At 51.1% G+C, this 26,622-nt stretch overlaps 1 protein-coding gene and 1 long non-coding RNA gene across 4 annotated transcripts in view; one reads left to right on the forward strand and one right to left on the reverse strand.

Annotated features, from left to right (window-relative positions):
• CARS1 (cysteinyl-tRNA synthetase 1) overlaps nucleotides 1-26,622 on the forward strand; it is a 125,819-nt gene that overhangs the window by 63,592 nt on the left and 35,605 nt on the right. Inside the window, exons 2-3 of one of the 3 annotated variants that reach the window (XM_036875975.2) lie at nucleotides 9,861-9,894; nucleotides 26,221-26,469. In XM_036875975.2, the coding sequence (XP_036731870.2) occupies nucleotides 9,870-9,894; nucleotides 26,221-26,469 (274 nt within the window). In that variant the 5' untranslated portion in view covers nucleotides 9,861-9,869. Of the gene's footprint in view, nucleotides 1-9,860; nucleotides 9,895-26,220; nucleotides 26,470-26,622 lie in introns of those variants that run through there. The other 2 variants (XM_036875976.2, XM_057506720.1) reach the window with 2 other exon arrangements.
• LOC130684777 (uncharacterized) lies at nucleotides 1,624-7,652 on the reverse strand. Its single transcript, XR_008999103.1, has 3 exons — nucleotides 6,929-7,652; nucleotides 2,699-2,797; nucleotides 1,624-1,885 (listed from the first exon to the last, which is right to left on the reverse strand). It is a non-coding gene; the product is annotated as an uncharacterized LOC130684777 (long non-coding RNA).

The following is a 26,622-nucleotide window of genomic DNA, read 5'->3' on the forward strand; positions in this document are numbered from 1 at the left end:
AGGTCCCCACGAACAGGGTGTGGCACTGACAGGGTCTCTGTGTACGAGCAAGTCAGTGACAGGCCACTGCTGGCCACCCTGAGTAGTCACAGACACTAGAATACACCTGACACTGGGCCAGACCATCAGTCAAGATTTGTGCCAAGTGGTAACACTGAACTGAGACCAGACCCCACCATTCTAAGTTGAGACTACCTCTCCTCCCCTGGGTTTATATTCCCTGGGGTCTTTGTCCCTGGGAATGACAGTGCTGTCCACCCATTGCTCAGCTCAGAATGGAAGCCCCACCAGGCCTTGGAAAAAGTCACACATCAGTCCACTTATTTCCATCCAGTGCCAAGTATCTTCAGCTTCCTGTTTATCATTAAAGTAAGTGCCACAACCACCCAGTCTCTCAGTCCAGAAACTTGGATGTCATCCCCAACCCCGCCACTTCCTGCGCCGTCCAGCAGCGCGCGGGTTAGGACACAAGGCAGGCTGGGACTGATGGTTCACTCAAGCTCTTTCTTTATTCAGCATTACAGCATAAGCAAGCGAGCTAGCTCTCATCTCTAACTTTTCTCTGCTTCTACTTCTGCTCTTCTCCGCCGCCTCTTCTCATACCGTCCTTATCCCCTCCGGTCTCTCCGGGGGCGAGATTCTACATCGAAGCCTAAGGAAGCTCTGTCAGGTGGATTCCAGGCACGCTCTCCCAACACAGGACTTTCCTGGGAATGCAGGAACGGCCTTGAGTGCGGTTGCAGCTGGTCAGAGATGACTCACTGCTCTGGCTGGTTGGGCACGGCTCCCAACATCTCCCCCTTTTTTCTTTAATAAAACAACCAGCCCAACTCAGACTGGGTCAAGGTATGTTCCTGCCTTAGGTTGTATGGTTGAAGTAAATCCTTACCCGTCATGGGGCTATAGTCCTCTGTCGACCACTCCTGGTCTTAGGTTGGTATTTACAATTCAACCATATCTTACCCGTCATTGGCTACCATACTTTAGATCTTATGATTTTCAAGTGGGGGGTCTGCAATTTCAAATAATGCAGGTCTCTTAAGGCTTTTTGGATGAGTTTCCACATGCTGCGAAGGACACAAGGCCCTGGTAACAGCAATAGAAGACATAAAATGCTTAGGGTTAAGAGAGGTGTGACAGCGTGCCAGGGGACTATTCAGGGGTTCTTTGCACGTGACTTTTATCTGATTTAATATATCAGATGCAGTTTTGGCTGCAAATAAGATACGATTTAAATACTTTTGTGGTGACCGGGGATATAACTCCCCCTTTTTTGTTTTTTCTAAATGAGCTTTAAGGGTGCCATGGGCACGTTTCACAGTGCTTTGCTTTGTGGATTATATGGTATCTTAGTTTTGTGGGAAATATGCACAAATGGCTGAGATAGAACATGTTGAAAGACAGACATAACCCAAACACATATATAGGCTCCAACAAACCACTAGTTAAATTGCATACAAACATTAACAGAATAGGAACACAGATGCATAACAAAGGCAGACCCACAATTACTAGTTATATCTAATGAAATTAAGAAAACTAGTCAGCTTAGGCATCTGCAAAAACTCATTGACGATATGATGGATATCATCCAATTGATTTTGGGTAGTTTGAGAAAAATCAGACAAATTGAAACAGCACATTCCTGGAAACTGTTCACATCTTACATGTTCTTTTAACAGCAGACAGTCCACAGCAGCGCGATTCTGAAGCACCGCAGCTCGTACTTCTCTCAGTTCTTGGTTGAGTTCAGATAATACAGAAGCAGTCAAATTTATTGTTTTGCTATACGCGCAGGCTAGCTTAGATATCTCTTTTGGCATTCTAACTACAAGTCCAGGAACCGGCAGGAGGAACGCAGCTGCAACTGCAATAGCGGCAGGATCTGAAAGTTTCAAGTTTTCATGACAATCAAATGACAGAGCTCGGAGAAGCCTCTTGCGCTTATATCCAGGTGGTCTATTAGAGTAGGAAGAATGCGTCCCACACCACCTACACTTTGATAGTATGGAGAGAGGGCTTGCTTAATACATTCTGTTATTACACAAAAATACCCAACCATTTGGAAGCCCATGTCCAGAAGACCATCCTACAATGATTGCACAATTACAGTAAGGGGCCACACGAGCACAATTAATACACAATCAGTAATCACAGTAGTACCAACAGGTAAATTCAATTGGGCGTCAAGAGTAAGCACTTTAGGGGGAAGAGTGATGTTTATGCTTGAGATATTAGTAAACACCGTAAGAGAAAGTCTTGTGCCTATTAAATTCTTCAGCAGTTCACTGATAGAGGAATTTCTTGCTACACAAAAAGATAACCTGTGCAACTTTTGGCTCACAAGTTGTAACCACAAGTTAGGTGAGGGAAAATTATTTTCTGGAATGAGTGATATATTTAACTTAATTATTCTTATACAATATGACAAGTTCTTTTTTGAAACTTTTCACAAGTATAGCTGCCAATATCTTCTCGGGACAAAACTGCTTTATAAATATAATGATCACTATCTCTAACAGACCAATCAGCAATATCATTCCATCTAAGTTTTCCTCTATCATCTGTCTATATATTTCTTCTGTAGTATGTACATACATAAGTGCCATTATTGGAAATTTAAAAAGGATACTATTATTTAGTGGGCTTCAGTTTTCTGTGTCTGATGTGCAGACTGTTGAGATTTTTTGATGGTCACCTTCTGGAATGATTCTTCTAGGGGATGTTGATGTTGGAAGTTCTCCTTCATATTGTATCTGAATTCATTTTCTGGGTGGCTAGATCAAGTATTGATCCTCTGTAACCCTTTGCCCCACACCTTGATATGATTTTTATGCCATAGTGAAGAACCTATTGGAGACTACCACACAGGAACTGTTGTTGTTTCAGAAAAGGAAATATCTGAAAAATGTATTTCTACTGCTGATCGTCTATCACTTTTTAGAAGATCAAAATTAAGGATATGTAAAGCATGCATTGATCGTCAATTTGCAATTAATTTTATCATATCGAGGAGTAATCCCCCCCTCTGTATTAATAAATAATGTTTAAGAATAAGATGACAATATTCAATGAGAGCTTGGCTTGTAGAATTGTATGAAATGCCTGTGTTATGAGTGATGTTATATAGCTGAAAAAAATGTATGTAACACAGAGGAGAGGTAAACTGGAGCGTTGTCAGTTAGCTTAAGAGATAAAGCTTAAAACATTTTATCAGCAACACTTGAAACAAGAAGCTACAAAATCATTTTTCTTTAGTTTACTTAATTTTAAGTAACTAGTACTCATTTTGCTGAAATCTAGTTCTTTACTAGTTTAGTAGTAATTAAACAGTGATTATAAACAAGAAAAGATTTACAAATGACAATGGTTAAAGATTTGATGAGAACTTACTGTAAGATAGTTGATATATGGAAGTTTGGATATTTCTGCAACATAAAACACTCAGTAATAAAATTGAGCATTATTCTTTCTGACAGTGCTTTCCAGGTAAATAAGTCAAATTAGTCAAATATTTTTCTTGATGAGGAGAAGAAATTATACTGATATGTTCCAGGGGCCCTCTGGAAAATATCAGAGTTAATTGAGAGGTAAAAATACCTTTTTAAATTTCGTCTTGGGAAGCTGTCAAAAGTTTTTAAGGCACTTGCTTAAATAGAATTATAGTTATTAAATAACACTTATTTAACTAGAATGATAATAAGGTTCAAAAGCAAATGCAGAAGGTTACAGTTAACAACACTTAGCTTACAGCCCTTTTAATATTAAGATCTCATTTTCTTAAATACTCAGACAATTCATTAAGACTTTAAGCATAAGAAACTGTTTTAATAAACAATTAGAAAACTTTTTGCAATCTTTCAACATTAAAGGTAGACTAAAACCTTTGTTCTTTTAACAAACAAAAATTTTAGTCTTGCTATGTACTTGATATCAAAATTTCTTTGCTTTAATTTCACATAGCATGATTATATCAATCTTTTATAAACTTTTTACAACTTTTATATTCAGTGTTTTCTTTCTTTGAACAAACAGCTGTGCTTTTGAATAGTTATCTTTTACTCTCAACAAAACAAATTTCCATTTTTTATACTTTCTCTTATTAAAACACACATCTTTAACATACCAAAATATTTTCTTTATTATATTAAGTAATTTTCATTAGTACTTAAAACCATTTGGTACTTTAACCTTCAGTGAACACTGAAAAATAGGCTATGGTAAACTGTTACACCAGCATTCTTCAGATTGATACATTTATGAACATTTTATCATTTTTGGCAGCTGTCTTACAGCACAATTTCTCATTAAGCACAAAATATGTCTATATAACTTAGCAACTTTTAAGAATTTTGGTTACCACAAAAATTCTCAGGCTGTTTGCAGATAAATACACTGTTATACATTAATACAGTATTATTATTAGAAAGTTTATTCGCTACACCTGTTTACTTATTTTTAGCAACATGCTAGATTACTTATAAAACTTTTACCAAACATCAAAGTCAAGCTTTTCTTTAAGCATCTTCTAGAAATATTTAACAGGTAACATCAACTTAAATGACTTTAAGTAAACTTTGGCAGCTAGTAACTATAAGGACATGTCCGTTTCACGTAAACTTAAATTAGCATTAATGCTTAATATTTTTTATTAGATTTTCTGGAAGTTTTAGAATGCCCAATTTTCACAAGCGCTTGTTTTCAAATTAATTTTTATTAATGCCCTCCGGAGGTAGAAAACATTTTTTATTTACACACTTAGACACACAAACATACAGACCGAGACATAATGACTACAGTTAGCAACACTTTTCATATAAAAACATAAACACAGACAAACTGACATAAAGATTTGAGTTTCTAATATTCAATTGTCTTCTTTCTTAGTTTATTTGATTAAAAGTACTTCAGTTTTCAAGAATACACTCTAAGGACAAGCAGTTTACATTACTGGGTTAAGGTTTAGACAGCCCTAGTTGAGGGGGCTGGAAATAAAATGCATGTACAAATCTAACACGAGTTATTTAAAGCCAGGCTGTATTGTAAAAGATAAATTTCTTCTCTCTCAGGGACTCTAGTTTAAAACTTCTCAATTTTCAAAGATAATGATGAACTTAGTAAGTAGAATAGATTTTCACTGAAAGAATTTAGAAAACTAGTTCTATATTGTAGTAGTTCACGGGACTTTTGACTATTTTCCTTGTGGCAAATATATTTAGCTGCATAACATTATATTGCATATCTCTTTCAGGGGCAAAGCCTCTCTAATCAGGGAGCTTGTATTGAGGCCAGGTTTGTGTGCAGAAGATAAGACACTTCTTTCTAAGAGTTTAGGGATTGAATTACTCTCAGTTTTCCTAGTTTTACTTGCCTGAGCTTTAGTCATTTCTTGAGCCTCTTGCCTGTCTGGTAAGTGTAGGAACTGTGTGACTTCTCACTGCTAGAGCCTTGATTCGGATTACAAGCTGGTTTCGCTTCCTTGGCGCTGCAGACAAGGAAATGCCTAGCTTTAGGATGACTACTCTTCTAAGGAAAGGAGTTAATAGAATAGAGCTATTTACATGTTGATTCGAGGGTGTAGCCTGATTATTTTACAGGCTCTATTTACATCGTGTTAGCTGCAGGGCTATCTCCTAAGCTGAGAAAAACAGTATCTTTTAAATGAGATACCTTCTTCGGGGAACCAAGGACATGTTCTATAAATTCTAAAAATTTTGTTAACTGTTGTTGTCCTACCTTTGCGCCGCGCATTCGCAGCATATGCTTAAGTATCTGTGCAAACAGGACTCGGCTGTTTCCGGCCCCCATGTTACTCAACCCTTTTGTGAGCAGATTAGTGAGTTGCTGGATCTGCTCCCGGGAGACAATGACTTGAGCCTTTAAGGACTCAATTAAATCCTCTCGCAGATCAAAGGGCGGCGCGGAGGGCAAAATCTGAGAGGTGTATCTAGGAGGGAACACCCTCTCCGCGGGCCTTTCCTTAAGTGATCCTTTTATAGGCTCATCACTATTTCTGAGCTTTTCCTTGCTTACTTTCACTTTTCCCCCGGCTAGTTCTCTCAGGCCCTTCTGCATTATCGGAGCTTCATGTGTCTGAGTCTGACGAGTGACAGGATGCCTTTTTCCTTCTTTTCTTGAACCCATCTCCTTTTTATATCTCCTCCTTTCCTGCGTTCAGCGGGCTCCTTGCTGCCTTTTCTGTCTGTGATGAAGTCTCTACTAAATCGTCTCCAGCTTGTGATTCTCGTTCTTGAATTTCCCCTAATGTCTTAGCACAATCTTGTATGTGCTCTTGAATCACAACTTTGGGGGAGGAGAGGCAATCTTTAACTAAGGCCCAAAGGGAGAGGACATTAGGAGGGACTGAATCCTCTCCACTTTCCCTCATATATTTAGCAATGTCTGATTTGTGCCTCTCCCAGTCTTCTTTGTCAAAACTTCCCACTGTCAGTAACCAAGGACTTATCTCTCCTAAGGCATTGATATATATACTTCTTTGCTGTTTCATCTTTTATTCCAGTTCTTGCTGCTTTAAGCAGCTGTTTCAAGCTGTTTTTGGCCTGATGTTTAGACAGATCTGATCCCATCTTGTAACTTATGAAAAATAGAAAGCAGCTTAGTAATAATATATGACAAGGACAATTAGCAGAACAATAAGGCAAAGAAAGCTAGGATGAAAATCCTCTCAGAGCTTGCACAGATATTGTCTGCGCACTGCCTCTTCTGAGGGCGATTTTCCCCAACAGCCCATGAATTTTGTGAGGCCTTTCTCAGAGCTTGAGTTCTACTATTTTTCCTCCCAACTTAATGGGTGACTCCTTCCCAGTTTAGTGGGTAATTCCTTCCCAGATTAGTGGGTAATTCTCTCCCAGTTTAGTGGGTAATTCCTTCCCAGTTTAGTGGGTAATTCTCTATTTTCCCCGCTTACCTTTCACTTCGGCCGAAGCTTTTTCTCCCGGGGGTCCTCAGCTGATCCGCCGTTTTTGTCCTCAATGAAGGAGCGTCCTCCCCGTATGGGCCACCACTTGCGCCGTCCAGCAGCGCGCGGGTTAGGACACAAGGCAGGCTGGGACTGATGGTTCACTCAAGCTCTTTCTTTATTCAGCATTACAGCATAAGCAAGCGAGCTAGCTCTCATCTCTAACTTTTCTCTGCTTCTACTTCTGCTCTTCTCCGCCGCCTCTTCTCATACCGTCCTTATCCCCTCCGGTCTCTCCGGGGGCGAGATTCTACATCCAAGCCTAAGGAAGCTCTGTCAGGTGGATTCCAGGCACGCTCTCACAACACAGGACTTTCCTGGGAACGGAGGAACGGCCTTGAGTGCGGTTGCAGCTGGTCAGAGATGACACTGCTCTGGCTGGTTGGGCACGGCTCCCTACAACTTCCCTCACCCCCGGCACACCCCAGCATTTCCTTGCCACTCTCGCTTGCTGGGTGTCACATGGTGGAGCATGGTGACCTTTTCTAAGTGCCTTAATGTTTTTTGTTTATTTTATTAAGGTATCATTGACACACAATCTTACGAAGGTTTCACATGAGCAACATGGTTACTACACTCACCCATATTATCAAGTCCCCCCCATACACCCCATTGCACTCGCTGTCCATCAGCGTAGTCAGATGACACAGTCACTACTTGTCTTCTCTGCTATACTGCCTTCTCCGTGACCCCCTACATTACGTGTGCTAATCATACCCCTTAATATCCTCCCTCCTTCCCCTTCCCCTCTGGTAACTGCTAGTCCCTTCTTGGGGTCTTTGAGTGAAATCATTTGGCACTTGTCTTTCTCTGCCTGGCTTATTTCCCTGAGCATAATATCCTCTAGCTCCATCCATGTTGCAAATGGTAAGGTTTGTTTTCTTCTTATGGCTGAATAATATTCCATTGTGTATATGTACCACATCTTTATCCATCTCCTGATGGACTCTTAGGTTGCTTCCTATCTTGGCCATTTGTAAATAGTGCTGCAGTAAACGGGTGCATATGCCTTTTTGAATCTGTAATCTTGTTTTCTTTGGGTAAGTTCCTAGGAGTGGAATTCCTGGGTCAAATGGTAATTCTATTTTTAGTCTTTTGAGGAACCTCCATATTGCTTTCCACAATGGTTGAACTAGCTTATGTTCCAGGGGTTTTGTTCTTAGGTAGTTTTTTGATGACCAATGTCTACTTGTAATAGGTCAGTTCAGATTTTCTTTTCTTCCTGGGTTAGTCTTAGAAGTTTGTATTTTGCTAGAAAGTTGTCCGTTTCTTCTAGGTTATCCAATTTTTTGCCATATTTTTCGTAGTATTCTCTAATAATTCATTGTATTTCTATGGTGTCTGTAGTGATTTTTCCTTTCTCATTTCTGATTCTGTTTATTGTACTCTTTTCTTTCTTGGTAAGTCTGGCTAGGGGTTTATCTATTTTGTTGATTTTCTCAAAGAACCAGCTCCTGGTTCAATTGATTCTTTCTGTTGTTTTATTCTTCTTGATTTATTTATGTCTTCTACTGGCTTTGGGCTCATTTGTTCTTCTTTTTCTAGTTTCATTAATTGTGAATTTAGACTGTTCGCCTTAATGTTTTTAAAGTGTCAGTGTACAAGTATCAAGTTTGTACAGGTTGGGATGTATTTTTTCTTCACCTATTAAAGTTTTACATGTTAAAAAGAGCTTCCTCTTACTCCCAGTGGGTACTCGACCTTGCGCACGATGTCCTTGGGAGGTTATGTCATGCACAGGGGAAGACTAGGACCCCAAGGATGTGATTTGTGGGAGGAGGGGCTCTGGAATGGGGATCAGGGGCCAGAGAAGCCTCTCCTCCCCTGGGTTTATATTCCCTGGGGTCTTTGTCCCTGGGAATGACAGTGCTGTCCACCCATTGCTCAGCTCAGAATGGGAGCCCCACCCTTCCCTCCTCACTCCAAACATCGCCAGGCCTTGGAAATAGTCACACATCAATCAGTCCACTTATTTCCATCCAGTGCCAGGTATCTTCAGCTTCCTGTTTATCATTAAAGTAAGTGCCACAACCACCCAGTCTCTCAGTCCAGAAACTTGGATGTCATCCCCAACCCCGCCACTTCCCTCACCCCCGGCATACCCCAGCATTTCCTTGCCACTCTGGCTTGCTGGGATCTGTCTGCTCACCGTGCTAGTCCAGCCAGGCCACTTAACTCTCCTATAGGCTATTGAAACTGCTTACTGTCAATCTTGCTTTCCTGGAGCTTCCCTGAATCCCTTCTGCCCCGCCTCCACAGCGGAAATGAAGAGTGCTGAAGCCCAAATCCTGTCAGGCCTATAGGAGAACTATTAGATCTGGGCTTCCGTGGCTCTCTGCCTTTGTTGGCTTAGCTTACAAGATGTTTCAAGAAGGGCCGGCCCTAGCCTGGCCTCCTGCCCCATCTCTTGCCAGGGCTGCTCCAGCATGTCCTGTGGTCACCTGGGGTCATTTGCTGGACAGCCCCTCTGGAATGCACTTCCCACCCATTCTCCAAGCCTCCTTGGAACTTGTCCTCCACCCGGGCCAGCACATTCCTGCCCCTGAGAGGCGCGCTCCGACTGCCTGGCTGGGGCTTGCCCAAACCCACTTAGTGTAGTGCTGGCACCCGTGCGTGAGACGATCTGTCCTTGATGCCTGTCTCCCCGCGGCGAGACTGCAGCCCCGCGCCGGCCCCGGGGAGGGTGCTCCAGGGCGCCGGCCGTCCCGCGGGGAAACACGGCTCCCGGCCCGAGGCGGGCGGCGGCGTCCAGAGGCGTGGCGTTGCCTAGCGACCGGGCGGGTCCCGGAAGGCGGGGCGGGCGCGGGGCGGGCCTTCCGGGGCGGCGGTTGCATCAGATTCTGGGAAGTTGTCTCCGCGGCGGCGGTGCCCCAGTTACTACGTTCCTACGATGGCAGGTTCCTCCGGGGAGCAGGGTGAGTGCCCGCGGCGGGGCGGGCGGGGACCCCGGGTCTAACGGGCTGTGTTCCCGGGGCGGGCGGGGGCGACGCCGGGCCCAAGGGGCTGGGGCTTCCCGGCGGACGGGGGCGACCGGGTGTCAGGGGGCTGGGTCCCCGGGGCAGATAGCGATTCAGGCTCTGAGAGTGCCTCGCACCCGGCTAGCAGGGGTGACCCCGCGCTTAAGGGTCTGGCTCCCTGGGGCAGATAGATGAGTGACTCCAAACCTGAGGGCGGGCTTGGGGGTGACCCCGGGACGCGCAGGCAGGGCTGGGGCTCCTCTAACTATCCCCCTACCCCTTCCCAGCCTCAGTCCTTTTGTTGGGTGTGCCCCCGACCCCGAGGTGGTGGCCCTATTTTTACCCCCACCGGCCCCTGGGTGGGATCTCGCCCCCTCCTGGCCCCGCTGGAGTTTTGGTTTTGGGACCGGCAGATCCCAGGGTTTTTGGTTTCCTCGCAGCAGCATCCGGGGGTGGCCGAGGAGACCGGGGCATGCCAGGGACGCACACATGAAAGGGCTTGGGCTCTTCACAAAGGCTTTCATCTGGGGCTCCTGGAACAGTGGCCATTGGGATCTTCCTGGTCGGGGCATTATTGCCCCAGCTTATTGCCACCGCCCAGGAGGTTCAGTGAGCAGCTCCAGCTCTGCCCACACAGGTCACCCATGTCACCAGGGGGTGGACAAGTTCGTCCACAGATAGCCCTCCGAAGAGCACTGGGTCTTTTCCCACCATCCCTCAAGCAAGACTAGGTGCCAGAAAGACCAGAGATTGTCGCCTAGATTCCTAAGCCTGGAGCAAAAATTCCTCAGGAGGAATCCTCAGTGTGTAGTTCTTATTCTCTTGGCTGGTGAAAATTACATGCAGGTACTGAGAGGATGCCACCCCGCCTACAGTTGAACGGTGTCAGGCTTCCTTGGCACCTGTGATCTCCCTTGCTCCTGAGGGCTCTGGGGTTCTAGGCCAGGAGCTCTGACCACCTGGGTGGCCTGATGACGTGGGAGGCACTCAGGTGACAGGGCTGCTGATCCATGCTAATACCCACCTTCCTGGCATGCCTCCTTGCAACCAACAGGTGTGCCCAGATTCCGGCACTGCCACGCAGCCCTCAGAAGTCCACCCAGACTCCCATAAAAGAGTAGAGCCTTTCACAGCCCAGCTTGGAGCTGGCCTGGTGTCTGGGGTCCCAGCTCTACCCCTTCCTCACAGTACAGTGAGTAACGAGTGAGTAACGTGTGTATGTCGAAGGAGTCAGTGGATGTGCTGGACTTAGAACAGTGCCTGGAACAGGAGAGGCGCCGTGTCGATGATGAAAACTGGAGCTTGTTTCTGTGTTGTTTTTAATAAAAGTGTGTTTTTTTGGTTCACTTTAGCATATAAATGACATACTAGGTTTGTCTTTTATTGCTTCAGAACCTTAGTAAGAGCTGGTCTGTTTTTGGAGGTTGATGCTTAAATGGGATTTTCAAACACCAAGTTATCTGGACAGTGGATGGCTTTTCCGAGTCCTAAACCTTAGGGCAGTATCTCTCAGCCAGTGCGCTGACCCAGGTAGGGCATAGCCCTCTCCCCCCACCCCAGACTTACCCCCTCTGAGGAAGCAGGAAATAAAATGATAATGGCCTCATACCATGGCCAGAGTTCTAAATACTTTTGGTTTCCAGTTTCTAAGTGCTTTTCGTTTCCAAGTGAATGAAAGTGACCATCTTCCCAGCTTGCAAGGAGGCTCTCTTTACAGTATTCTTTCCAATTCCGGTTATCTCTGGGTGTCTCGGATGTCTGGTGGCCCCTGTGATGGCACTGGGTTTACGGCTTTGCCTTTGTAGCTTGAAGCTGAGCCCCCTTTCCAAGGCCCAGTTGTCTTAGGCAGGTGAGTCTCAGCTCCAAGGACGCCCAGGTGGATGGAACACATTGCAGGGACCTTGCCCTGCAGATTGGGGGCCCTCTTTGATGGCTGCATGTTAGGTCAGACTTCTGGTTTCATTTTTTATAGCTCAGTTCAAAGAGTCTTCAAAATAGTAATGCAGCTAGCATTTTTCTCAGCATCAGTCTGTGCCAGGCAGTGATCTAAATACATGTGTTATGGCAACCCTTTGGTATATGCTGCCCTCATCTTCCTGTACAGGCAAGAATCTGGAGGTTCTGAGAAGTGAAGTGATTTATCCGAGGTCACACAGCTTGCTACTGGCAGAGCCAGGCTTCCCACCCAGGTTGTTTGAGCACAGTGTGGATCTTAACTGCTAACACTGTGTTGCCTTCCGTGGTTCTATTCAGAATGATTACAAGGACCCCAGTTTCAGAGTGAGTCAAGGTAGACAAGAGGATAAAGCTGGTATGCATTGCTGTGTTTCTAAAGAAGAAAACACAGTTATAGACTACGAATATTGATTCACCTATGGATTCATGTTCCCATGTTTCCCAGTATCTGCTTTTTGAGAGTTGTAAGAGATGGTGCCCCTGGGGTGGTCCGGTGTCCATGCTGCCTTTGGTGGCTACAGTTCCATCTGATACCCCACTTGTCATCAGGGCAGCAGATTGTCCTAAGAACCAAAAGGTTTGTGAAAGACATGGGGAAGTAAAGGCCCATGTGGCAGCGTCATAGCTGCGAGTACGGTGGGAAATGGTCAGAGTAGTTCAGATGATTTGTCAGGAGGGGTCTGACACTACCTGCTCAGTGGGTGTGCTTTGAGCCCCTGCTTTGTGGGACATTGCTGGGCCCTGGACAGACAGCAGCAAACAAGGCTGAGGGTCGTGGCCGGGCCGGGCTTCCCGTGCAGCAGGGCGGTATGTGAGGGCAGTGGGAATGGGAAGCCCGTGCGGTGCACAGCTGCAGGGGCGGCTGCCCAGCCAGCTCCTGGCCGAGGCCCACGTGGGTGGCACCTTTCCGGTCACTTCTCGGTGCACATGCTGCTGGATGGGCCATTCTGGGGAGGTGGTTCAGAGCCCAGGCTCCTTCCTCTGTGCCTCCAAAATCTGCCAGGGCCTCGGCTGGGTCCTCCCCTGCCAGCCATCCTTTGGGCAAGGTGGAGTGTAGGGAAGCAGATGGGAGGCCCTCCTGGGCCTGGCTGGACGCAGTGGTAGGAGACAGTATACTGGCCAAGCCCAGTCCCAGAGCCTGGAGATGGGGGATGTGGGTCTGGTGAGCCTCCAGGACTCTGCTTCTGAGGGGGTGCAGGGCAGTGGAGGGGGGTGGGGAGGCTCCATATGTGGGCTTTGAGTGCCAAGGCTGAAACCTCCTCACCCATGCCCACCCGGCCTTAGCGCAGGCAGCCTTCACTGCCAGGACCCCACCCATGCCAAGGGTCCTGGGAGTGAAGGCTGCCTGCGCTAAGGCCGGAAGATGGGCAACTGCATGGTTTTCCAGCAATTTCCTGAGGTCAGTGGGGGAGGGCTGGGGTAGTCCACAGCGCAAGGGCTGCAAGGGCCTTAAACCCGTTCTTGGAATTTAGGTCTTGCTTTTGAGTTTTGGAAAGATCATCTCCTCCAGCTCCTGTGGAGGAAGGGTAGGAGTGTGGCCTGAGGCCAGGAGACCAGGAAGGACACAAGACAGTGTCCTGGGGGCCTGGGCCAGAGGCATCAGTGCGCTGGCTTGGGAGGAGCAGGCTTGGTGCTGGGTTTGATGTGGGCAATAAGCAATTGGAGTTGGAGGTGCCCAGTAGGGGAAGACGGCCGTGCCATTCCCCAGGACTCATGTCCAGGTTCGGGGGCAAAGCATGATGGCTGGTGATACCCATGACCCAGTGACAACTGGACTTCAGGGGCTGGAGGGGCATGGGGAGTGGGTGGCATTGCCCCCAGGTGGTGGAGAGCAGGGGTGCCCATGCCTCTCTCTCATGTTGAGGGGGATGCATGTGAGAAGCCTTTTCCAGTTCCCTTCCTGAGAGCCCCTGGGCAGGCTGGGCACCCAGCAGGAGACCACGTGGAGGACAAGTGCAGCTGCAGAGGGTAGGGCCGGCCGGGCCGCAGGAGCATCCGCAGAAGGAGCGTGCTCCGCGGGGCTGGGTGCTGCTGGTCTGCAAGCTGAGGCCCAGGCAGTGAGTGAGGGGCGTGGGTCGCAGAGCCCGGCTTGGGGGCCTCTGAGGAAGGCAGACCTGCTGCACAGGGGCCTGCACTACACTTTGGCTCGCTGCCCGAGGTTCTGAGCACACGGGGACCCTGGGAGCTGGTGTGAATCCCCACTGCCAGCCTCCAGACGCTGATGGCAGAGGGCTGGGGCTGCTGATGCCCAGGTCCACCCCTGCGTGGGCAGCCTGGCTGCGGGGAGGAGGAGGGCAGGGCCCCGGGAGCAGGCTTCAGCACCCCTGGAAGGAGCCGGGGAGAGGGAGAGGCGATGCAGTACCGTTTCGCCTCGGGACCACGTTCCTCATTTGGTGTGAATTTGTTTCCATGTCTGTGCTGAGCGATCAGCTAGTTCTGGAGTTCGTGTAGTTTCAGAAAACGTTTTATGAACACGTCAGCTTTCTGTGCTGTGATAATCATGTCCACAGTTAGGAAGTCCCCCGAAGGAGGCATCTCTCCTGCAGCGTGTTTCTGAATGGAGCTGGTGGTTGGTGCCCCGTGCGTGCGGGCTCCTGGGGAGGCCCTGCCCAGTGGCCGCCCCCTCAGGAGGGGAGGCTTCTTACATGACCTCAGCATTGCAGGCCCACACCAGACGGCATTCTGGCCAGGCCCCTGGACCACTTGAAAGCTGACCTGTTTTGTTTCCTGGAGACACGTTTGACACCTGGAAGCTTGTCATCCGCCTGTGTCCCTGGGCACCACGCCCCCCACCTGAGCCATCCCTCCCTTTTGATGGTCTGGGCTTCTCCAGACGGTACATTTTAAATGTCTGTGTAATCCCTGGGTAAACAACTCCAGGGGCGGTTGTGATAGTAATACTAATGCAGGAGCCATTCTAATAATAATGGCAAACTGGGCACTGGCTGCGTGTCAGCTGGCGTCGTAAACCTTTTACAAGTGTAATTTCGCTAATGCTCCACAGCTTTACGAGGTGGCGTGTGTTGTGCGGAGCCTCTTTTACTCAGGAGGGGAGTGGTGTCAGGGGGTGTGCTGGGGGGGGCCCCATGGGCTGCACAGGCCCCCTGCCAGGCTGGCGGTTCCCCCACTACCTCATATTGGTTAGAACGTTTGACACGTTTTTTAAAAAATAACACATGCCTATTGTAGAAAAATGAGGGAAATAAAATGGTCTGTGACCCGGCTCGTGGAGGGTAACCGCCGTCTGCGTTCGGCGAGTCCCCAGGGCCGGCGCTGCTGCTAGAATGCTGAGCCCCCAGAGTGCCTCTCCCCTGCACAGTGGGCTGAGGGGTGGGAGGGCCCTGAAGCCAGTGGCTGTCGTTGCTCCGACCCCTCCCTCTCCTGGGCTCTGGTCCTGGCACCGATGGTTGCACTCCACAGAGGTTGCTGGGAGACTGGAGCGAGGAGGGTCCGTGTGTTAGGGTTCGGGACTCCGGGGCTTCTCCAGAGAACAAGCCACTAAGGCACGGAGATGTAAATCCAAGCAAAGTCTTTATTCAGCCAGCTAGCTGGGGCCGACAGCACCTCCCCTGACACGCAGGTCGAGTCCGAGCTGTCGACCCCCAAGCAACTTTAGGTATAGATTATGTAGGATTTCCACAGCCATTACACCAACGCCCATACATTACCACAACCAATGAAGTTAAAACACACCCCATGCTTTAACCAATAAAGTTGAAACGGGGACTCACCGCTTGTCTGACCTTTGCACAAGCATCCCTTAACGTCTTGTCTCGAGTTTTGTCCCCACGAGTTTCATCCCCCTTAGGGTATGGAAACTGGGTGGCTCTCGCTCTCGGATGTTTCCTGCATTCCTTTACATCCCCCCCTTTTCTTGACTAAACTGAGGAATCTTCCACAGCGGCATCTAGAGCCTGATACCTTTGACGAAGGACTAAAAGTTGGACAGTGTCAATCCTTTCCCGCACAAACCTAACAAGCCTGTTAATTATGCATGGGCCAATCGTAAGCAGCAACAGCAGGATGACCAGTGGCCCTGCAATGGCCGAGAGGAGGGTAGCGAACCAAGGTTTGTATTTGAACCAAGACTCAAACCATCCTTCGCTACTTTCATATTCTCTACGTCTCTTCTCTAGATCTTTCTTCAGTTTAGCCAGGGAGTCTCTTACTGCACCTGTTTTGTCTACATAGAAACAACATTCTTCCTTTAAGGCTGCACACAGCCCACCTTCTCTTAAGAACAGGAGGTCCAGGCCTCTTCGGTTCTGTAGAACCACCTCCGACAAGGAAGTGAGGGATTGCTCCAGGTCTGACATTGTCTCTCGGAGTTGTTCTAGGTCCCTATCAATTGCCAGCCTCAGGGCTGTAAGCTCCTGTTCCTGAGTTACAAGGGCTGCGACCCCAGCGCCTGCCCCTGCTATCCCTAGGGAGAAGAGGGCCCCAATTGTCAGGGCAGTAACAGGCTCCCTCTTTCTCCGGTGGGGGCTTGGCACTTCTTCCCAAAAAGAAAGGAGGGATTCATGAGAATGATATATTAGGCGAGGTAGAATGGCCACGAGCACACAAAACTCACTGCTAGCATTGAACACAAGGGTGGATAGGGCCGGGGTGAGGCCTGCCTTTGAACAGAGCCACCAACCCAAGGAGGGTATAATCCACTTTCCCGGCTCCCACGTGGTGTTATTATAGGAGGAGCGTAACTGACTCTGGGCCGTAGGGACTGTGCCCACACACGTACCAGCGATTGAGACCTGAGCCATCGTAAGTCCCCTCGGTCCCCTGCCCCAAGGAGTGGGATAGGAGTCGTTGATAGTGTAGGAGCCATTTATCCCAACTGCCTCATAGAAGGGGGGTGAACCTGGGTAGCATAACCAACAGGGATCAGTGAAGGAGGGAGTGGGGTGGTTTAGAGTTTCTGCTACTGCCTGCACCATCTCCCACAAGGGGTTATCTAACCCGGACGGACCCAAACCCGGTCTTCCTGCAGGTTCTGGAATCAGCTTCACAGCTGTGGTTCCCTCGAAAGTCCATATTAAGGCGCTTATCAGCAGGACCCCCTTCATCTTCGGCTTAGGTGTAGTTTTAGAGGATGCGCAGGATGCTGCTGCACCTTCCACTCCTCCTCGCGGGCTCCTGGATCCCTATGAGGCAGGACCTTCCGAACGTGGGTGTGATGCACCCAGGGAGCGATACCATCTACCTTGAGGGCAGTGGGGGTGGTAAACAATACAACGTAAGGTCCCTTCCACCTGGGCTCGAGTGTCCTCACTCGGTGTCTCTTGACCCACACCATGTCCCCTGGGACTATGCCATGTTCCGGGCTCGGAATCTTCCCGCCCTCATAATATGCTCTAATCAGGGGCCAGATTTCCTGTTGCACTCTAGCGAGAGCTTGCAGCACATTCAGGTAGTCAGGGGCCGGGTCCCCTGCCCCGGAAAGCTGTACTCGCTGAGTTATGGGTGGAGGAGCCCCATACAGTATCTCAAATGGAGTTAAACCATGTACATAGGGGGAGTTCCGAGCACGGAAGATGGCTAAGGGAAGGAGGGTCACCCCGTCCCCGCCAGTCTCTAATACCAATTTAGAAAGGGTCTCCTTCAAGGTCCGATTCATTCTCTCTACCTGCCCAGAGCTTTGCGGGTTATAAGCACAATGTAACTTCCAATCTACCCCCAAAGCCTGGGCCAGTCCCTGCAGGATCTTGCTAACAAAAGCCGGGCCGTTATCTGAACCTATGGCTTCAGGGACCCCATATTGGGGGATAATTTCTTCAATTAATCTTTTTGCTACTACCTGGCTTGTCTCATGCTTGGTTGGGAAAGCCTCCACCCACCCTGAGAAGGTGTCCACCATAACTAGCAAATACATGTACCCATACTTACCTGGTTTTACTTTGGTGAAGTCTGTTTCCCAGCTCCTCCCGGGAGCCCTCCCCCTTTCCCGAGTACCTGCCAGGTGGGGCCCTCTTGGGGCTGGTTTCAGCCTCGCACAGCTGCTGCATTCTCTCGTGATCTGACGAGCTGCCTCATTCTGGTGGGGAAACACCAACTGCGCAGAGTGGAAAAGGCTGAGCAGTTTTTTCCAGCCTAGACGGGGGGACTTATGCAGATTAGCAAGCATGTACTGTCCTAATGCTTCTGGCAGGATCAATCTACCTTCTTGGTCCCTACTCCAATTTCTCTCCTCCAACACTTTACCCGAGACTTGTCTCCTAATCCACTCAAGATCCTGAGGGGAATACTCAGGTTTGGGTGGCAAGACGGGCAGTTCAGGTATGGGTACCTCGAGGGCTGCAAGTACAAGGGAGTCCGAGAGGGCCGCCCTCCTAGCTTCCGCATCAGCATGTTTGTTGCCGATGGCCTCAGGTGTCTTCTTTGGTTGGTGGCCCGGTACATGTATAACTGCTACTGCCTTTGGTTTTTCAATAGCAGCCAGTAATCTTTGGACTTCTTGTAGATTCCTCAGCTCCTTTCCTTCTGCGGAGCGGAATCCTCTTTCCCGGTAAATGGCACCGTGGACATGGACAGTGCCAAAGGCATACCTGCTATCTGTAGATGTTGGCCCGCTTGCCTTCCGCTCTCTCCAGGGCCTCAGCAAGAGCAATAAGTTCCGCCTTCTGTGCTGAGGTGCCAGGGGGCAGGGCTGCGCTCCAGACTACTTCTCCCTCGTGGGTTACCACCGCTGCCCCTGCTCTCCTGACCCCCTCCTGCACAAAGCTGCTCCCATCTGTGTACCAATTTAGCTCACAGTTTGGTAATGGTGTGTCCTTCAAGTCTGCTCGCATCTGGATAATTCCGGAGAGGATGTCTCTACAGTCATGGATGGGGGTCGACAGATCTGGGTCCGGCAGAAGGGTGGCAGGATTTAAGGTCACAGGGTCGGAGAAGGCAATTCGTGGAGAATCCAGTAGGAGCCCTTGGTAGTGGGTGAGTCTTGTATTCGTCATCCATTTTCCTGGAGGATGCCTCAGGATCCCCTCCACAGTATGTGGGGCTGTTACTCCCAAGTTCTGGCCAAAAGTGAGCTTGTCTGCCTCTTTTACCAGTAGAGCGATGGCCGCTAGGATACGCAGATAAGGTGGCCACCCAGAGGCCACTGGGTCCAGCCGCTTGGACAAATAGGCCACAGGTCTCTTCCACGGGCCCAGCTGCTGAGCCAGGACTCCTTTAGCCACTCCCTTCTTTTCATCTACAAACAGGATGAAGGGTTTTTCGGGGTCTGGCAAAGATAAGGCGGGGGCCCGGAGGAGAGCTTCTTTCAGTCTGTCAAAAGCTTCTTGTTGTTCTTGAGTCCATCGCCAGCCCTGCCCTTCTTTGGTCGCCTCATATAGCAGTGGGGCTATTTCTGCGTACCCTGGAATCCAGAGCCTGCAGAACCCGACGGAGCCAAGAAATTCCCTCACTCCCCGGGGTGAGGAAGGGACAGGGATAGTCAGAATAGTTCGTTTCATGGCCGGCGTTAGCCACCTGGCTCCGTTAGATATTTTGTACCCCAGGTAGATCACTGACCTTTGACAGATGTGGGCTTTCTTGGCACTGGCTCGATATCCCAGTTCACCTAGTTCAGCCAACAAGTTCCCCGTGGCTTCTTCGCACTCCTCACGGGTTTCTGTGGCCAGCAACAAGTCATCCACATACTGCAGCAGTGTCACGCGGGGGTGGCTCCTGCGAAAGGGCTCCAGGTCCTGGCTTAGGGCTTCATTGAATAAAGTGGGAGAGTTTTTGAAGCCCTGTGGCAGTCTGGTCCAGGTAAGCTGCCCGTTTCTTCCTCCCCCTGGTTCCTGCCACTCAAAGGCAAACAAAGGCTGACTAACTTCAGAAAGGGGGATACTGAAGAAGGCATCTTTCAGGTCCAGAGTAGTATCCCACACATGTGAGGGTGGCAGGTGGCTGAGCAGGGTGTAAGGGTTGGGCACTGTGGGGTGGATGTCCTCGATCCTTTCATTAACCTTTCGTAAGTCTTGCACCGGTCGGTATTCTCTGCCGCCAGGCTTCCTTACTGGAAGCAGGGGCGTATTCCATGCAGATTGGCAACATTTAAGGACTCCAGCCTCTAACAGTCTGTGGATATGGGGTGCTATCCCTCTCCTAGCCTCTTCCGGTATTGGATACCGCCGGACTCGGATGGGCAGGGCCGCGGCTTTGAGCTGAACAACAACTGGAGGCAGGTGTTTGTCGAGACCAATTCCTCCGGTTTCAGCCCATGCAGAAGGGAACTTCTGCAACCAAGAGTCTATTTCTCCCTGGCCCCCCTTTTCTTGATCTGCCTGAAACAGGCGATGCTCGTCAGCTAGGGATAGGGTTAGCACATGCACTGGTTGTAGGGACTGCCCTTCTCTGTCCATGATCTTTATCCCTTCGGGTTCAAAATGAAGGCGCACCCCCACCTTGGTCAATAAGTCTCTGCCCAGTAACGGTGCGGGGCTTTTGGGTACAACCAGGAATGAGTGAGAGACCTGATGTCTTCCTAGGTCCACTTTTCTATTAGTAGTCCAGGCACATTTCTTGGACCCTGTTACTCCCTGGACTACACTTGTGCGTCTTGGGTTTAGGGGACCATGGGCTTGGTTGAGAACTGAATACTGTGCCCCCGTATCTACCATGAACCCAATAGGAGTCCCCTCCACACACACACGGTTACCCAGGACTCGGGGAGGGGTGCCAAGTCCCGTCCCCGTCAATTTTCCTCTCCTAGGTGCAGGGTCTTAACGGGGTTCCCTCCTCCTTGTTCCTTCCTTTTGGGGCACTCTCTTTTCCAGTGCCCATGTCCCTTACACAGGGCGCACTGATCTCGTCCTAGCCGGGATGGGCGGGGCCCCTTTCTTCGAGGAGATCTAGGGCTCCCCTCTACTCCAGCTAAGAATATCCTAGCCATCTCCTCTCTCTGCTTCTTGTTCTCCCTCTTCTGAAATTCTCTGTCTTCCTTCCTATTTCTCTCCTGCACTTCCCATTTCTCTTTCTTCAGCCTTTCTTCCCTATCTTCCGGAGTCTCTCTAGCATTGAAGACTTTCTCCGCTTGCTGCAGCATTTCTCTAATAGAGATCTCTCCTAGGTCATCCCGCTTGTGGAGTTTCCTCCGGATATCGGGGGCTGCCTGGTTGATGAATGAGAGGACTACAGCTGATCTGTGTTCCTCTGCCTCTGGGTTTATGGGGGTATATTGCCTGTAAGCATCAAACAGCCTCTCCAGATACGCGGCCGGGCTTTCCTTTTCTCCCTGAACAATAGTTTTTACCTTAGCTAGGTTAGTGGGCCGTCTAACCTAGTCATCAGAGTCTGGCGGTAGACCCGGAGACGCTCCCTACCTTCTGCAGTCCCGAAGTCCCAGGTTGGGCTTGTAAGTGGAAACGCCTCGTCAATGATGGGCTGGAGGGTAGTAGGTCTTCCATTTTCTCCGAGGACATTTTTCCTGGCCTCATTGAGGATTCGCTCTCGCTCTTCCGTTGTGAAGAGGGTGCGGAGCAACTGCTGGAGTCGTCCCATGTGGGACAATGGGTGAACATAATGGACTCTACCAGACCTATAAGACACTTGGGGTCTTCCGAGAAGGGAGGGTTCTGAGTCCTCCAATTATAAAGGTCACTAGATGAAAAGGGCCAATATTGATATTGCTGAGCTCTGCCCGGACCGCCTGCACCGATGGCACGCACGGGCAGAACCGGCACTGCTTCTTCTGAGGTGGAGGAGGGGGCCTCCCCTTCTTGCTCCCTCGCCCCTCGAGGCCTCAACTGCATTCCTCCCGCTCTACTGGCACCCAGCGTGGAGCCAGGGCGGGAGAGCATGAGGAAGCTCTTTCCGGCCTCCTGCCTTCTCCTGCTGAAGAGTCTGGGGAAGCTGTGGCCGCCAGATCCCTGCTGGGCCCCCCAACCTCGTTCTCTACCCCTCCGGCAGCTTCACCCCCTTCTCCTGCATACGGGGGTGGCCGCTCAATCAGCAGAGGGGGGTAGAGGGGGGAACTGTCAGGGAGAATAGGCGGCGCACTCGGGCACACAGGGTTTCTGGCCCTATGATCAGGGGGTTTTAGATCTTCCTCTATGACAGGGGCAACTAAGACGGGGGTTTTTAGTGGGTCAGTGTGAAATTTCCCCACCAAAAAAGGCCTCAGCCAGGAAGGGGGATTTTCGGCCAAATTTTCCCAGACAAGAATATAGGGAAGCTGGTCAGGGTGGCCCTCAGGGTCTGGCCGGGAGATGACGGCCTTGACCTTGACAATAAGGTCCAGGGAAAGAGACCCCTGGGTCGGCCAGCCTACTCCAAAGGAGGGCCACTCGGCTGAACAAAAGGTATCAAGCTTACTTTTCTTGATACTAAGACTCATGTTTAGGGCCTGTTCCTTGACCTTCGGAAAGTGGGAAAGGATCAGACCTTTAGGAGTAGCCTGAGTCTGGCCCATGGTGAATAATGCAAGGAAGACAAAAGGCGAATAGTAGAAGTGCCACTTTAAACAAGATGATGACTGGTGTATGTGCTTGTGGACGGGTGCCTGTCGTTGCACAGTTTTTCTTCTGCGGGGGACGCGAATTTATCTGGGATTCGCGGCTGTGACCCCCTTATCCTGTCATGGGAGTCTTCCAGCGGCAGGCGCCCTAATGGCTCTTAATTGCCCGACCCGTGCCCGCAGGGGAATGATTTAGTGGCAGAAAGGAGGAACGGAGAGAACATGAACAGGAGAGCCTCAGAGTAAGAGAAACTTAAAGGGAAAAGCGCAAAAGGAAATATAAACCAATACACAATAAAACAATCAACAATAACAGCAAACACACACCACATTTGATCGCACTTGCTTGGACCGGTCCTTCTCTCACTCTGGTGTGCACCACACTCACCACTTTCAGGATCCTCAAAAACTCTTGTGATTCTCCCGAAAGGCGTCCCCTTGGACTGCCGCAGGGTGACGAGCTCTATCCTTTCCTCCTCGGGCGCCAGGTTCCTGCCGATCGGACTTCCCTTCCTAAGGCCGAATCACTCGGACCTTAGGGCCAGGATTGGTTACCTGGGCTTCACCCAGGGTCGCTAACCTGGGGGCCGGGACTACCAACCCGGACTTCCTTACTCGGGATCACTAACCCGAGACCAGACACGGGATGGCGACTCCCGCTTTATACTGGATTTATGCAGACACGAGGGGGCAAACCTCGAATTACACTGCCCCGTCCGGACAATCAGACCTTGCCTCCAGCTGTCCCTTGTTCTCCGGGAAGTCGCTCGGATCCTGGGCGAGCCCCCAAAATGTTAGGGTTCGGGACTCCGGGGCTTCTCCAGAGAACAAGCCACGCAGGCACGGAGATGTAAATCCAAACAAAGTCTTTATTCAGCCAGCTAGCTGGGGCCGACAGCACCTCCCCTGACACGCAGGTCAAGTCCGAGCTGTTGACCCCCAAGCAACTTTAGGTATAGATTATATAGGATTTCCACAGCCAGTACACCAACGCTCATACATTACCACAACCAATGAAGTTAAAACACACCCCATGCTTTAACCAATAAAGTTGAAACGGGGACCCGCCGCTTGTCTGACCTTTGCACGAGCATCCCTTAACGTCTTGTCACGAGTTTCATCCCCGCGAGTTTCATCCCCCTTAGGGTATGGAAACTGGGTGGCTCTCGCTCTAGGGTGTTTCCTGCATTCCTTTACACGTGCAAGGGGCACCGCTCCCGAAAGCCCACATGTGGCCCGCGCCGGCTCTCTGCATCTCTGGCAGGGCCTCTGCATCATCTCTGGTGGGCGTCGTTCTCCTCCGCATAGTCGAGGGGTGCTGCTGGGGGCAGGTGCCCCCGGAGAACAGAAGTTCCTGGGAAGGAACATGCCGTGCAGAAAAACTGGGGGCAGCTCCTGTCTGTGTTCCCTTAGGTGGTCCTGGGGCCCAGGATGCCCTGGCAGGCGCTGCCTCCCTTCTCCCTGGGTTTCACCTTTAGCGGGAGGAGGGCAGTTCCTGTCAGCACTGCTGTCCCAGGGGCTGCTCCCCAGAGCGCAGCAGAAGGCGCTGCCCTACCTGGAACAGCCCTCACCGCCACAGCAGGGAAGGGAGGAAGCTGGGGGCAGCATCGCCCCAGGACCACACCGTCCCCCGCCCACCGGCCACCTTTGACGATCTCTTCCTTTGACAGTTCCAGAGTTGATGTTCTCCTTGTAGGACTGGCTTGCATCAAAAGCTGCGCCCCCGGGAGGTGTGCCTTCAGGCAGCAGCGTGGCTCCCGCTGAGCATGCTTGGGGATTAAAAGCAGCTGCAGCCTTAACAAGGCCTGGGTGCTGGGTGCTGTGGGGGAGGGCCTGCCGGCCGAGGCGCCAGACACCCCAGCCCATCCCTGGTGCTGCACTCTGGGACACTCTCTGCTGTGAGCTGGGGGCGGGCTACAGGAAGGCTGAGCCCTGGCCCTTCTTAGCAGGCTGCCCTGGCCGCGTGCAGAGCAGTTCCTGCCCAGGGCCTGCCCCCAGGGTCTTGGGGAGGGAGGGGCCAGGTCCCAGTATCCTTGCAGGTGGAGCCTCGGACTGTTGTCCGCTGTGGGTGTTCCTGGGGCTAATTTGCAGATGGTGGGAAGGGTGTGCAGAGCAGCAGCACCTGGTGGCCACAGTGAGTGGGCGGCTGTCCTTGTATGAGATGCGCCCTGTGCTGGAACCCCCCTGGGGTGCAGTGGGGAGGGAAGCCTGTGTCTTAAGCATAGCATCTGCCTGAGAGCTCAGGGAAGACTTCTCCCCTTGGTGCCCACGCCTCCCTGCAGGTGAGGTCAGGGCAGCCCAAGAACCCGGATAGTTGACCTGCAGCCCCTTGGAAGATGCTGCAGGCTTTCATTCTTCTATTGGTTTCTGGCTGGTGGCTCTGTCCAGAAGTGGGAATTGGCAGGACCTGAATGAGGGGCTTTCCCCACAGCGGAAACAAGAGTACAAAGGGCTTTGTGTGCGTGTGGCTCCCCCAGACGCTGTGCGGTCTGTTGTCAGGCCTGTGTGGGCGTGGTGGAGTGCCTTTCCTGTTGCCCTGCTGGGCAGGGAGAAGAGGGGCGGGGGCACTGGTGGGCACAGCTGTGTAGGTCCCCGTCCCCTCCCTGTCCCATGGAGGGACCAGCACTACAACCCAGTGACTTGCTTGGAGGAGCTCGCGTGTTGGGCTTCTGCCCTGTGCCAGAAGGGAAGCTGCACCTGGCAGAGCAGGAGGGACCCACACGCCCACCCTGAGCTGCCCCCCCAGGCCAAGCGCATCCCGAGCCCAGGGCATCTGTGGGGAAGGAAGCAACACTGGCCCTCTTTCCACCGTTCCCTCGGGGAACTAAAGTGGAACAGCCGAGATTAGGAGCATGGCTCATGGGTGGCTCAGACTCACCGTCTCAGGCTCCTTCCCACAGCCAGAGGCCTGGTGTCCCCTGACTCACCTCTGTCCTCCTGCTGTGCCCTCCTGCTTAGGTCTGGGGGCAGCCCTGGCTCCTGAGGCCCTCAAGCCAGAGAGAAACCAGCCAGACATCAGTTACAGCGGTGAGAACAGGTGTTACTCCAACTCTGTGCAGGGGTGACAGCGGCAGGCGCACTAAAGGGAGGGGGAGGGCGGGGAGGGTCCGTAGAACCAGGAAGGTGAAAATCACAAAGGGCCGGTGATCACCGAGGCTGCTGCGGCCAGCAGTGTCCACTGGCCGCAGTCACTGAAGTGGCGCTCTGTCTTCTGGCAGAGCCCGGAGCCCATCCTCCTGGATAGTTGCCTTTCAGAGGAGTGGCCTTCCCGTCCCTGGGAGAGTCACTCTGGGCTGTGGGAGGTACGAATCAGCCGTCAGCCCCCTTCAGTCATTGCCATAGGAAAGAGTGGCCGGCTGGACAGCCTGTTCCCTGGGCAGGCACGTCAGGGGCTCTGCCCTCCCGGGAACATGGCCTCGGCCGCGCGGGGCTGGGCCCAAAGTGGGGCCGAGAGTTCTGCAGTTCGCACCCACCCCAGCACCCTCCCAGAACTGGTCAGCACCAGCCCTCTGGGCCCGGATGGGAGGTGTGCAGCAGCCGAAAAGGGGTCCTGCGTGTGTGCGTGTTTGCATTCCTTAACTGAGGTGAAATTCATGTGACATAAAATTCACCATTTTAAAGTGCACAGTTTCAGCGGCATTTAGTGCAGTATTGTGCAACCAGTACCTCTGTCTAGTTCCAGAACCTTCTCACTGTGGAAACTCCATGCGAATCATTCCCCGTCCCTCTTGCCCAGTTCCAGGCAACCACCTGTCTGTTCTGCCTCTGGATTTGCCTGTTCTGAATATCTCGTATCTGGGGAAGGGTTGACACCCGGGACCCTATGTCTTCCTGGACTCTTGCCCGAGGCCTCTGCCCCCAACTGACACCACGTGCCTCTGTCTTTGCAGCTCCTGACTACAGGTCCATCCTGAGCATTAGTGACGAGGCAGCCAGGGTGCAGGCCCTGAACGAGCACCTCAGCACGCGTAGCTATATCCAGGGGTACTCCCTGTCCCAGGCAGACGTGGACGTGTTCAGGCAGCTCTCGGCCCCTCCCGCTGACGCACACCTCTTCCACGTGGCTCGGTGGTTCAGGCATGTAGAAGCGATCCTGGGCGCCCCCCACAGCAGAGGCGAGCCCTGTGGGCACCAAGCAAGTGAGTAGCAGAGTAGCTGGAACATTTCCCAGCTGCTAGGGCCTCTCCTGTCAGCAGCCGCCTCCGAGGTCAGGGCCGTGCAGGTGCACAGCACCTGGCAGCAGCACCACAGAGGAGCCCACAGGGCAGGCACCTGTCACCAGGTGCAGGAGG

Source organism: Manis pentadactyla, chromosome 9, assembly GCF_030020395.1.
Source record: "Manis pentadactyla isolate mManPen7 chromosome 9, mManPen7.hap1, whole genome shotgun sequence".
Lineage (NCBI taxonomy): Eukaryota > Metazoa > Chordata > Mammalia > Pholidota > Manidae > Manis > Manis pentadactyla.